Below are 13,803 nucleotides of genomic sequence, written 5' to 3'. Positions count from 1 at the left end.
AGTTCCTCTTTCTGCTGAATGGACCTCCCCAAAGCGTTAACTTCCCTTTAGCTTGCAGACCTCCACAGGCCTATCCAAAACTTTATTACGTATTGCAAAGATATTTTGCTTCGCTGTGCCTCAGTACCTGTGTGAGTTCACCAATATCTGTCCAAGTATCTGCTTCTGCCTAATCCAAGGCAAACACATGGCATATCACCTTAACTGAACTGGTTCTCAGATTTTTCCAGAGAAACAAAACCCTTTAAAGTTTTGTTCTGAATTGCATGCAACAGCCTGCGTTTGCCTTGCCCCTGTGGTGGCACGCGCTGAGTCAGAACGACCTCGTTTGAAGTCCTACGCTCAGAAACATGAGCACACAATCCAGGCTGACTCTGCCCGCGCAGTACTGAGGGAGTGCAGCGCTGTCGGAGGTGGCATCTTTGGCATGAGTGGTTAAACCAAGACTCCATCTATTTTCTCAGATCACAAGGCTCTGTTTCCGAGGAAACTAAGCCACATCTCCCCGGTGTCCTGCTCGATATTCATTCCTCGGGCAAGACCCCTGAAGAAATGATTATCGCATTGCTGTTTGTGATGAGCTTGTTGGGTGCAAATTGGTTGCCATTTTTGTTACAAATTACAATTCTATTTCAAAAGTGCGCCATGGGGTCTAAAATGCTTTGGGACAATCTGAGGTGATGAAAGACCCTATAATTTTTAAATTAATTTACCGGATGTGTGCGTCGCTGGCTGGGCCAGCATTTATTGCCCATTCTTAATTGCCCTTGAGAAGGTGGTGGGGGTGAGTTGCCTCCCTGAGCACATGGATGCATGTTTTTTTTTTGCTTTAGGTGTCAAAAGCACGCTTGATCATAAATCCAGTCTTGTGCTTTTTAATCAGCCAGCAAGCTTTTTATAATTTTTTTTTTAGAAACTGCGTTTTCATAAAGATGTCCCTGTTCCTTACCAATTGTCGTTGGCTGAAAGGTGGTGGTGGTGGTGGGGGGGGGGGGGGGGGGGGTAACATCATCTGTCAATCAATCTGCAGGACCCGGAGTGTGCTGGAAGTGTCAGTGCTGACAACGCAAAGGCTGTCTGAGGGCTCCTGGCGGCCAGAAGTGGAGCCAGCCAGCAACTTCCAATTCGATCGTCAGGGGAAATGGACCGCTGCAGATTTCTTTGACAAGGAGAAAAAAAAAACCCAAAGGAGAAAGGGGGTGGGTGGGCCAGCAGGGAGGAGGGAAAAAAAAGATTGCAGGTTTTGGAGCGGTTTTGGTCAGAAGGGAGTGAGTTTGCAAGCTGGTTTAAGATGATCCTGCTCATCTTGTGCGGGGCTGCTTTCACAACTGTGTCCCGGGCTGCAGACTTGGTGGATCGGTGCCCGAGTGTGTGTGAGTGCTCAGACTGGGGCACTTTCCAGATAACGTGTAAATCCATCGATCACATCCCGACCTTTCCCCAGGACACCGAGAGAATGTGAGTACCTGGAGTTCCCCTTCTTCTCAGCTGCTGCTGTCTGCCCCTTCTCTCTTCTTCGACCCACATTGAGAAGTTGAGTCATGCAATGTGCCCCCTTTAAACCAGTGCTCAGCAAACTGTCTAACTGCTGTTTGGCAGGAGCCCCCTAACCCTGGGGCAGGAGGATGAATGGGAATCCCCCCAACCCCCTGTACTGGGTGCCACAGGTGGGTGTTTAGAATCTGGGATAGTTTGCTGGGTGAAGTGTGACTAAGAAGGATTGCATTGCAAAGCCATCTTTTTAACTCCATCTCTCTGCATTCTCTGCACTGCTAAAAAAAAAACGACAGGCTAACTCCAGAGGGGCGGGATGTGAGACCCCCCCGAGGTGGGGGGGTGCAGTCACATTTATCCACATTACACTGGGAGCAAAAACAGGAAGGCAAATTGTTATTTGTATGGGATAGAGCCTTCAGGTTCTCCAGGGACATCTGAGCAGTTTTTATTTTATTTTAAACCACCACTTTTGTGTGCAGCCCCCTCATAATGTCAGCACCTGTGGGGGGAGGGGGGGGGGGGCGTAGTGTAACATGCTCAGGAATCTCTTTACTTTAACCAGGGATCATTAAAACTGCATTTCTCAAGCATGCTCTCACAGCACTTAGCGTTGCAATGGCACGGAGTGGGGCACTGTGTGTGTAAGTATGTACAGCAACTTGCTCCCGAGCAGAAGTACAATCAGAGCAAGATAGGAGCCAGGCAGACACTAAAGCTGGGGCTTAATTATTCTACTCAAGCTATTTTGCTTGCAATGTATATCGCACTTTACACAATGTCTGGATTTACCAACATACTTTGCAAGCAATTATACACCTTTCAAGCCAGAGAGTCATAATGGCACAGCTAGGGCAGCACGGTGGCACAGTGGTTAGCATTGCTGCCTACGGCGCTGAGGACCCGGGTTCGAATCCCGGCCCTGGGTCACTGTCTGTGTGGAGTTTGCACGTTCTCCCCGTGTCTGCGTGGGTTTCGCCCCCACAACCCAAAGATGTGCAGGTTAGGTGAATTGGCCACGCTAAATTGCCCCTTAATTGGAAAAAATAATTGGGTACTCTAAATTTAAAAAAAAACAATGGTACAGCTGGAAGGAGGCCATTCGGCCCATCAAGTCCATGCCACCTCTCTGTGGAACAAAGGAAGACATGGGTAATGTACCAGAAGTTCTGAGAAACACATGTTTTAGTGAGGAACTGAAGTGAATTAGTATTATTAAAGAATTTGTTTCAGGGAAATTAATGGGATTGAAGGCAGATAAATCTCCAGGGTCGGATAATCTCCATCCCAGAGTATTTAAGGGAGTGGCTCTAGAAATAGATCCATTGTTGGTCATTTTCCAAAATTCTTTGGACTCTGGAATGGTTCCCACAGATTGAAGGGTAGAGAATGTAACCCCGCTATTCAAAAAGGGAGGTAGAGAGAAAACGGAACTATAGACCAGTGAGCCTAATGTCGGTGGTAGGGAAGTTGCTAGAATCCATTATCAAGGATTTTGTAGCACAGCATTTGGAAATCAGTGGTGTAATCAGACAAAGTCAGCATGGATTTATGAAAGGGAAATCATGCTTGACAAATCTACTGGAATTCTTTGAAGATGTGTAGCCACCTGGGGTGGCCACGTCCCGATTCCAAAATGGACACTTGCAAAGAGTAAAGGGAAAATTGGACAGTGCTGAGAAAACAAGCAGGTACAAGGTTTGCCTGTGGACTGGAGTTTGCAGCTCCCAGACAAAACCGATACTACAAGCCATTAGCATAGTAATGAGCTATCTCCGGGGACAAAAGAGAAACATTTAAGCAATCGGTACCAGAGCAGACTCCCCGGCGCCAGTGGAGACTAAAACAAAGGCAGGCCAACGGTCACCTAGGACCCTCCCAGTGATCAAGCAACGACCCCTTTATTGGAGAGAATCAATACAAATGATTGGGACATGGTCCAATTAATTGGGACCAAGTTCAGGAACCGCCCAAAAGGGCGCGAAGCCCCTTTGGGGTATAAAGAGGAGTCCCCAAAGACAGATCGCTCTCTTCTTCTTCACCTTCATCTTGGCCTTGGCTCTCAGCGACGAGAGACCCGCCAAGCAAGTCTAAAGTCAATGCACGCTACGAGATATGCGCTCCTAGCTACTATTCTGTACCAGTTCGAAGCCAGCAGCCTCAGAATCGGACAACGGCCATTGTTCCTCTGACTGAGTGGGCACTCGAAGCTAAGTATAGGCTTTTAGTAGTAGTTGTAGTTTAGTGAGTAGAGTTTGTGCCTGAGTAGTAATTGGCTGTGTGTGTAAATAAATGTGTATTGATTTCAAACTTACTAACTGGTGTATCGAGTCTTTGATCAGTGTTCGGTTTTGAACCTTGTGGTGGTATCAAAAAGATACCTGGTGAGTCTTGAGCAAAGGTAATTAAAACAGAGCAAATTAAGGAAAGCATAACGAGCAACAGATGTAACTAGTAGAGTTGACCAGGGAGAACCAGTGGATGTATCATAGCATCATAGAATTTACAGTGCAGAAGGAGGCCATTCGGCCCATCGATTCTGCACCGGCCCTTGGAAAGAGCACCTCACCCACGCCCACACCTCCACCTATCCCCACACCTCCACCCTATCCCCGTAACCCCACCTAACCTTTTTTTGGACACTATGGGCAATTTGGCACCGCCAATCCATCTAACCTGAACAGCTTTAGACTGTGGGAGGAAACCGGAGCAGCCGGAAGAAACCCACGCAGACAAGGGAAGAACGTGCAGACTCTGCACAGACAGTGACCCAAGCCGAGAATCGAACCTGGAGCTGTGAAGCACCTTTGCTAACCACTGTGCTACCGTGTAGCCCTTCCTTTATTTAGACTTTCAGAAGGCTTTCAACAAGGTCTCACATAACAGGTTACTATGTAAAGTGCACAGGATTGTGGGTAGTGCCTTGAGATGGATAGAAAGCTGGTTAGTAGACAGGAACCAAAAAGTTGGAATATATGGGTCTTTTTCCAATTGGCAGGCAGTGGGGTACCGCAGATATCTGCGCTAGGACCCCAACTGTTGGCATTATATATTAATGATTTGGATGAGGGAACTAAATGTATTATCTTCAAATTTGCAAATGATGCGAAGTTGTGTGGGAGGGCGAGCTGTGAGGAGGATGCAGAGATGCTTCTGTGGGATTTGGACAGACTGAGCAAGTGGGTGTGTACATGGCATGCAGCATAATGTGGATAAATGTGAGGTTATCCACTTCGGTGGCAAAAATAGGAAGGCAGATTATTATTTGAATGGGTGTAAATTGAGACAGGTGGATACTCAGCAAGACCTTGGTGTCCTCGTGCATCAGTCGCTGAAAGTAAATGCGCAGGTACAGCAGGCTGTAAAGAAGGCAAATGGTATGTTGGCCTTCATAGCGAGAGGATTCGAGTATAGTAATCGGGATGTTTTACTGCAATTGTATAGGGCATTGGTGAGGCCACACCCGGAGTATTGTGTGCAGTTTTGGTGTCCTTATCTGAGGAAGGATGTTCTTGCTATGGAGGGAGCGCAGCGAAGGTTTACCAGGCTGATTCCTGGGATGGCGGGACTGTCATATGAGGAGAAGCTAAGTCGGTAAGGATTACACTCATTGGCGTGTAGAAGAGTGAGAGGGGATCTTACAAAAATGTATCAAATTCTAACAGGATTAGACAGGGTAGATTCAGAAAGAATGTTCCCTCTCGATGGTGAGAGGGTCCAGAACTAGGGGTCAGAGTTTGAGGATAAGGGGTAAACCTTTTAGGACAGAGATGAGGAGAAATTTCTTCACCCAGAGAGTGGTGAATCTGTGGCATTCGCTACCACAGAAAGTAGTTGAGGCCAAAATGTTGTGTAATTTCAAGAAGGAATTAGATATAGCTCTTGGGGCTAAAGGGATCGAGGGGCATGGGGGAAGGCGGGATCATGGTTGAACTTGATGATCAACCATGATCATAATGAATGGTGGAGCAGGCTCGAAGGGCCGAATGGCCTCCTCCTGCTTCTATTTTCTATGTGTGTTTCTATATAATCCAGTCTATCCCATTCTGCTGTATCCTCATTGCCCTGCACACATATTTTCCTCGAGTGCTCATCTTTTGAAACCATTTGTGTCTTTACCTCTATCATCTTCATAGGCAGTGAGTTCCAGGTCATTACCACTCGCTGCGTAAAAAGGTCCTTCCTTTCACTTTGCCTTTCTGTTTTGCCCTTAAATCTGTGTCCCCTTGTCCTTGTACCATCAGCTAATGGAAAGAATATTCCTTGCCTACCTCCTCCAAAACTTTCATAACCTTGTCCATCTCTAACAAATCTCCCCTCAATCTCCTTCGCTCCAAGAATGTCTCTAACCGAACCTTGTAACCAAAATATCTCACCTCGGGAACCATTCTGGTAAATCTCTTCTACTCCCATTCACAGATCTTCACATCCTTCCTCAAGCACGGTGACCAGAACTGGATGCGGAATACTCTAGTTCTAACTGATCCAGGGCTTTGTACTTAATCTTTTTATTAATAAAGTTCAAGATCCCATTGCTTACCTTCCTACTCTCTCAATATGCCCTGTCACCTTCAAAAATCAATGTACATAGACCCCCAGGTCCCCTGTCCCTGCACACACTTTAGAACTGTGCCTCTCCCGAGGACAGCACGGTGGTGCAGTGGTTAGCATTGCTGCCTCACGGCGCCGAGGTCCCAGGTTCGATCCCGGCTCTGGGTCACTGTCCATGTGGAGTTTGCACATGCTCCCCATGTTTGCGTGGGTATCGTCCCCACATCCTAAAGATGTGCAGGTTAGGTGAATTGGCCATGCTAAATTGCCCCTTAATTGGAAAAAATGAATTGGGTACTCCAAATTTATTTTTTTTAAACGGTGCCTCTCCCTATCTCTTTTGTCAAAAATACAACACCTTCCATTTTTCTGTTTTAAATTCCATTTGCCACTGGTTTGTGCAGACTATCTATGTCCTGTTGCAGTTGATTTGCACCGTCTTCACTGTTTCCCACACCTCCAGGTTTGCCAACTGTGTATTCCAATTCTAAATCATTTATAAATATAAAAAGAAACAATAATCCTAACACTGACCCTTGAGGAGCAACTCCTCCAATCTGAAAACAATAATTTACCACAATTCACTTTTATTCTCTTATCCAAGCTGACACTGACCCAGCTATTCCATGAACCTCAATTTTGTTGACCAGAAGTTATGTAATACGTGTTCAAACACTTTCTTAGAATCCACATAGTCAGCATCCACCCTGTTCCCGCCATTAATCTTCTCTGTTACTTCATCCAAAAAATGTAATTAGATGCATCAAGCATGGTCTGCCAAATCTGTGCTGGCTCTCCTTAATTAGGGGGGGGGGGGGGTGGAGGCCCCTACATGGCCTCCACACCCCCCCCTACTGTACCCCCTTCCCCCATCGCCGACCTACAGGGATGAAGCTCCAGAAGACACGCTCCCGGAGTCCACACCCATGCCCGCACCGACGAGTTCAACACCCGTGCCCGCAGCGAAACCAGAACTCAGGCGATCGCAGCACACGATCAGGGCGTCGGACAGACTCAACCTGTCAGCCACTTCACCCTCGCTGGACTTCAATTTTTTAACAGGGGGTGAATGTGCTGAATGTATTATGGCAGCCATTCACCGCTGTATTGCATTGTACTCTCAAAGTAACTGTTGATCTTTTTCCGTGATTCTTGTCTCTTAAACATTACCCGCCACTAGTGTTTAAATGGACTGGTCTGTAGGTAGTAGGAAGGCCCTTACATCCATTCTTGAACATGGCTGATGCACTTCCAATTCTCCAATCCACTGGTATCTCCCAGCTCATATCTCAGGAAAATTGGAAGATTGTGGCACGCCCTTCCGCTATCTCCACCTCCACTTTCCTTGGCAACCTGGGATGCAAATCCATTCTAAGCAAAGCTAGCCTTTCCAGTACATTCCACCTCTACAATCTCAACTTCTATCAATATTTTGTCAGTATCCTCTTCCTTAGTAAACACTGATGCAAAGTACTCATTAATTATTCCAGTCTTCTCCTGTGCCTCTAAGCTTTCTTTATCCATCATAGGTATCACTCCATCTCTTAACAGGCTTGCAACTTCCATGCCAGTGGAAGATTTTTGGATTACCTTCCTATTCTCTTATTCTCTCTTTACCAGACATATTTTCTGCTTCATTACTTCTTTCAATTTATTATATTTGGTCCGGTTCTTGCTTGAAGAATTCACTTGATGTGCACTCTACGCCCTCTTTTTTTGTTCCATCATATTTTCTATCTCCTTTGATCTCCAAGGAGCCCTGGGGTTGGTTCTTCTTCATTTCCCCCTCATTGGAATACCTTGAGCCTGTACCTGAAACATCTCTTCCTTAAAGATCATCCAATGTTTTGTTTTTCCTATCAAACTTTGGTTCTATTTTACTCTTGCTAGCTTCCCTCTCATCTGATTGAGGCTAGCTCTCTTCAAATTTATAAGTTCTAGTTTAGATGGTTCCTAGTTCTTCTGCATTACTCATCTAAACGTTATGATAAGATGATCACTCTTACCCAAATGTTCTCTCACCATACACTCGATTCACTTTTCCCAGCACTAGATCCAGTCATGCTACCTTCTTATTGGAACTGAGAACAAAACTGGTCAAGGAAGTTCTCCTGAATACATTTCAGAAATCCTTCCCTCTTCTTTCCCTTTATCTAACATTATCCCAATTGATATTTAGGGAATATCCCCAGTATCACCAATCTATAGTTTTTACACATAATAATAATCGCTTATTGTCACAAGTAGGCTTCAGTGAAGTTACTGTGAAAAGCCCCTAGTCGCCACATTCCGGTGCCTGTTCGGGGAGACCGGTCCGGGTAATTTTGCTGAAGATTTGCTCCTCTCGCTCTATCGCTCACTATTTGGAAGCCTATAGAATACCCCCAGTAGTGTGACCAGACCTTTTTTTTTGCTTCTCAACTCCGACCATATAGATTTGTTCCCTCAAGGATATCCTCGCTTTCTAACACTGCTGTGATGGCAGGGGGTTGGTGGCCTAGTGGTATCATCCCTGGATTAGTAATCTACAGCCCCAGGATAATGGTCTGGGGAGATGGTGCAATTTGAATTCAATGAAAATTAAAAGTCTACTGATGACCATGAAACCATTGTCGATTGTCTGGTTCACGAAAGTGCCTTAGGGAAATCAATTTGCCGTCCTTACCCAGTCTGGCCTCATGCAACTCCAGATCTTACCAAGCCACTCAGTTCAAGGGCAATTAGGGAAGGGCAATGAATCCAATAGCAGACGCTCACATCCACATCCTATAAATGAATTTTTAAAAACGTCTTCCCTAATCAGTACTGTCACTGCGCCTTTCATTTTCTCTTCTCTTTCCCGAACACTTTATCTCGTTGAATATTGAACACTCTGGGGTCGGTTAGCTCAGTTGGCTGGGCGGCTGGTTCGTGATGCGGAGCGACGCCAACAGTACCGACTGAGGTTAAGGTTCTCAACCTTGTCCCTCGCCTGAGGTGTGGCGATCCTCAAAGGGGAGAGAAGCTTCTGGTCCTCTGGACTGTGATGACATTTACATTTTACTCGTTATTTGTAAGCCGCATTTCCATTGCGACCACATCATATTTCTACAGCGTTATTTGTGCTTGTCGCACATTAACCTCATTCACCACACATTGTGAATTGACATGCATGCAGTCAAATCTTTGTATTCCTTGTAGCCCTTTGCATTATGCTCCTATCTAATAAGGTATAATTAGCTCACTCAGCTAAATCGCTGGCTTTTAAAGCAGACCAAGCAGGCCAGCAGCACGGTTCGATTCCCATATCAGCCTCCCCGGACAGGCGCCGGAATGTGGCGACTAGGGGCTTTTCACAGTAACTTCATCGAAGCCTACTCGTGACAATAAGCCATTTCCATTTCCAGGTACTGCTGCCACCTTATCTGACACTCACCTTATGAACCGTATTCCTCTTTTCTGTTACTATGTAATGATGCCAATAATCTTAAACCCTCGCCAACCACACTCATGAACCACCCCGTAAGCACTTTGGTCCCAGTCCTGTAGAAGAACGGCCCATCCCTCTCGAATAGCTGCTTAATTCCCTCGAACTGGTTCCGACACCCTAAGATTCTGAAGCCCTCTCTCCTGCGCCGTGCCCAATGCCAGGCATTGACATTCCCTATCATCTTATCTCTACTCCTGTTGGCCCGCAGCACTGGTGGCAATTCAGAGATTACTACCTTGGAGGTCCAGATTTTTAATTTCCTCCCGAGCGCCTGAAAGCCTGACTCTGTAGTTACTGCTGTGATGTAGAAAGCTGAGTTCCCCATCTGTGTACAGCAAGTTCACACAAGCAGCAAAGTGATATGGCCAGATCATCCATTTTACTATTATTCCTTGAGAGGCAAATATTAGCCACAACACCGGGGCAAACGTATTCAACATAGTGCTGTGAGTACGTCCACCTGAAAGGGCAAATGGGGTCTCACTTTAAAAGTGACAGTGACAGTACTGCACTCCCTCAGTACTGCAGTGGCTGGTCAGCTTAGATTATGTGCCTAACTCTCTGGAAGGGAAGTAAGAACCCAAAACTACAACTGAGGCTTAGAACATTAGCCGTGTAATATCTCACTAATGGAGAACAAAACAGTCTCCAATACCCTGTTTATCTGTACCAGTGCTCCCTTAGACAGAGCAAAGTACTACTTTTTCAAAATCATTGGATTTGGGCATTGCTGGGCTGGGCCATCATTTATTGCCATCCCTAACGGCCCTTGAACTGAGTGGCGTGCTGAGCCATTTCGGAAGGCATTGAAGAGTGAACAATATTGCTGTGGATCTGGAGTCACATGTGGGTCAGACAGACTCAGTAAGGGCAGCACATTTAGCAAGACATGAGTGACCCAGGTGGGTTTTTACAACATTCGGCATGGTCATCGTTAGACATTTTCTAAAATTTCCAGATTTCTGGGCCGGGCTTCTCCCCTACCCAGCGGGGCGGGGGGTCCCGGCGGGACGGAGTGGCGTGAACCACTCCGGCGTCGGGCCGCCCCAAAGGTGCAGAGGCCTCCGCAGCTTTGGGGGCTAAGCCCTCACATTGAGGGGCTAGGCCCGCGCCGGAGTGGTTCCTGCTCCGCCGGCTGGCGTGAACGGCCTTTGGCGCCACGCCAGCCGGGGCCGAAAGGAATTCGCCGGCCGGCATAAGTCCGCGCATGCGCCAGAGTGTCAGCGGCTGCTGACGTCTTCCCGGTGCATGCACAGGGGAGGGGGTCTCTTCCGCCTCCACCATGGTGAAGACTATGGCGAAGGCAGAAGAAAAAGAGTGACCCACGGCACAGGCCCGCCCGCCAATCGGTGGGCCCCGATCACGGGCCAGGCCACCGTGGGGGCACCCCCCGGGGTCAGATCGCCCCGGGCCCCTCCCAGAACCCCAGCGCCCGCCTGCTCCCGCCGGTAAGGTAGGTGGTATAATCCACGCCGGCAGGAGAGGCTTGTCAGCGGCAGGACTTCGGCCCATCGTGGGCCAGAGAATTGCTGCGGGGAGCCCGCCGACCGGCGCAGTGTGATTTCCGCCCCCGCTGAATCTCGGGTGGCGGAGAATTCGAGACACGGCGGGGGCGGGATTGGCGTCGGCCCCGGGCGATTCTCCGACACGGCGAGGGGGTCAGAGAATCCCGCCCCTGACTTCAACATCTGCCATGGTGGGATTTGGATCCAGAGCCCAGAGCATTCGCCTGTGTCTCTTGATTATTAGTCCAGTGTTAATGCCGCTACATCACTACTGAAGATGTCTCTATAACTACAGATCGCTGGGGGGGGGGTTCTACTGATCCATATTTATAGGGAAGATCCACGATACTTGCATTTACCAATAATTTTTAACATTCCAAAGCACTTTACAGTCCATTGAATTATTTTTGAGATATAGTCACAGTTGTAGCCAAACAGGGCAGGCAATTTTTGACTGCAAATTCCCCAAATGACAGATCAATAACCGGGTAATTTATCTAAGGTTAATATCCCAAAGAGAGAATCTGAAGCTGTTACATTCAACACACTCACCTTAGCTATTGCACCACAAAACAGCGACTCAGCATTTAAAACACATGCGTTTTATATCAATGCTGAAAACAAAAGGCATTTCACAGCCGCTGAAGTACTTTTCAGGTTCAGTCATGGTGGTGATGTGGGAAATACAGCAGTCAATTCCCGATCAATAACAACTCACAAAGCCCAATGAAATACACTGCTGGATAATTTGCTTCAGTAGTATTGGTGGAGGGATAAGTATTAACCGAGGGGAGAGTTCTGCTGCTCTTCTTCGAAATAGGGCCAATAAATCTTTCACATTCTCCTGAAGGGACCTTGTTTATGAAAAAAAAAACCCGATTGTTCAGCTGAGCTAATGTGGTCGGCCATAGTGGGACTGAAACGGTAATGCTTGTGCGAGTAGCAGAGAGAGTAGGCGATGGTCATAATAATAATGATGGTGTTGTATTCAGCAAACATGTTCCCAACCTGAAGGCTGAATTACAGTGTGGCTCACATCGACTCAGTAATCAGATTGAAAAAATGCAAACAAGTAACAATTGCAGTAACAAAATTAGAGGGCGCAATTTATCGGAAAAAAACTGTCCCGTAGTGGGTGGGTTTAGCGTGGTGTCACGCCAGAACGACCCCACTATCGAACGGGACTCTGCTATTTTTTCAGGCATTGGTGGAGACAGCCCCGCCGACGCTTACCTTCATTTCCTGCACCGAGGAGCTCCACACCACTGGGGCAGGCGGTGGCATAGTGGTATTGTCGCTGGACTAGTGATCCAAAGACCCAGGATAATGATCTGGGGAACCGGGTTCGAATCCCACCACGGCAGGTGATGGAATTTAGACTCAATAAAATATCTGGAATTAAAAAGTCTAACGATGACCATGAAACCGTTGTCGATTGTCGGAAAACCCATCTGGTTCACTAATGTTCTTTAGGGAAGGAAATCTGCCTTCCTTGCCTGGTTTGTTACTCCAGACCCACAGCAATGTGGTTGACTCCCCTCAGGGCAATTAGAGATGGGCAATAAGTGCTTTGATACCCACGTCCCAGGTACGAATAAAAAAAAAAGTCCAGTAAGAGATTGGGGCATGGATGGGTGTAATGATATCTCGTATATCATGGGCAGCATGGTAGCACAGTGGTTATCACAGCTCCAGGGTCCCAGGTTCGATTCCCGGCTGGGTCACTGTCTGTGCGGAGTCTGCACGTTCTCCACGTGTCTGCGTGGGTTTCCTCCACGTGCTCTGGTTTCCTCCCACAGTCCAAAGATGTGGGGGTTAGGCGGATTGGCCATGCCCCATTTGCCCCTTAGTGTCCAAAAAGGTTAGGTGGTGTTACAGGGATAGGGTGGCGGCGATGGGCCGAATGGCATTGTAAATTCTATGATTGTTACATATATTGTTATCTATATGAATGATCATGCAGAATAGTGAGTAATTACAGCATCCAGCCACTAGATGGAGTAAGTGCACATCTCACAACCTCGATTCCGGAGCTGGTTAGCTCTGGCAGAGACATATTTAAGTGTGCCTTAAACATGCAAATTTAGGCCCCGCCCATCATGGACGGGGATCCAGATTGTGACACCTTGCGAGATCTTGCAAGGCTTGGAGAGCCGGATAAATCTAGCGAGAGGTCACTTGCGAAATTTACCGGCTGGCTTGTGTCCGCGATCGTGCGCAATGCGCCCGTTAGATCGTGCCCAGAATGACAAGTTCAGAAGATGCAGGTGGACGGGAGATTAAAAGGAGGGTAATGTTGAATTGAAATTACAACATTCCTACTTTACAGCAATGAAAGCACAAATAAATGACACAATTGAAGTACTTAATTGAGGATCTAGGCCATGTAAAGAAAAGGGCTACTGTTCCGACTGGTCGCCTGGTGAGACCTCCCAAATTGTTATGTTCCTGGGTGAGGAGGGATGACCTGACTCCCCGTCATTATCAATCCCTTCAGTTGGTCACAACATGGTTAATTTAAAAGGTACCCCGCTCCTTGGGGATACCTTTTCCCCAGTCCGAACGTATACATATTTTACAAGGAGCCAATTTAACCAGGTATTCTTGAGTTAAAGGGAAAGTGAGTTTATCAGTCACTAAAATTCAAGATGAAAATAAGAAAAATGCAACGTTCGTACACACAGATTAGAATATAGGAAGTGAGCTTGGTTCTGGGTTGGACAACCTTGGTTCTGCAGCTTAGCCGAATGACTGGCCCTGTTTCCTTTCGACTATGGCTTTGCT

General features: G+C 47.1%; 1 protein-coding gene across 1 annotated transcript in view; it reads left to right on the top strand.

The window, feature by feature from the left end:
* The first annotated feature begins 1,291 nt into the window (after nucleotides 1–1,291).
* tshr (thyroid stimulating hormone receptor) overlaps nucleotides 1,292–13,803 on the top strand; it is a 73,744-nt gene continuing 61,232 nt past the window's right edge. Inside the window, exon 1 of the mRNA XM_038790447.1 lies at nucleotides 1,292–1,458. Within this exon, the coding sequence (XP_038646375.1) occupies nucleotides 1,292–1,458 (167 nt within the window). The remainder of the gene's footprint in view (nucleotides 1,459–13,803) is intronic.

The sequence above is a fragment of the Scyliorhinus canicula genome, chromosome 2 (assembly GCF_902713615.1).
Source record: "Scyliorhinus canicula chromosome 2, sScyCan1.1, whole genome shotgun sequence".
NCBI lineage: Eukaryota > Metazoa > Chordata > Chondrichthyes > Carcharhiniformes > Scyliorhinidae > Scyliorhinus > Scyliorhinus canicula.
Note: the sequence above shows the minus strand (reverse complement) of the source record. Positions and strands in the feature narration are given on the sequence as shown.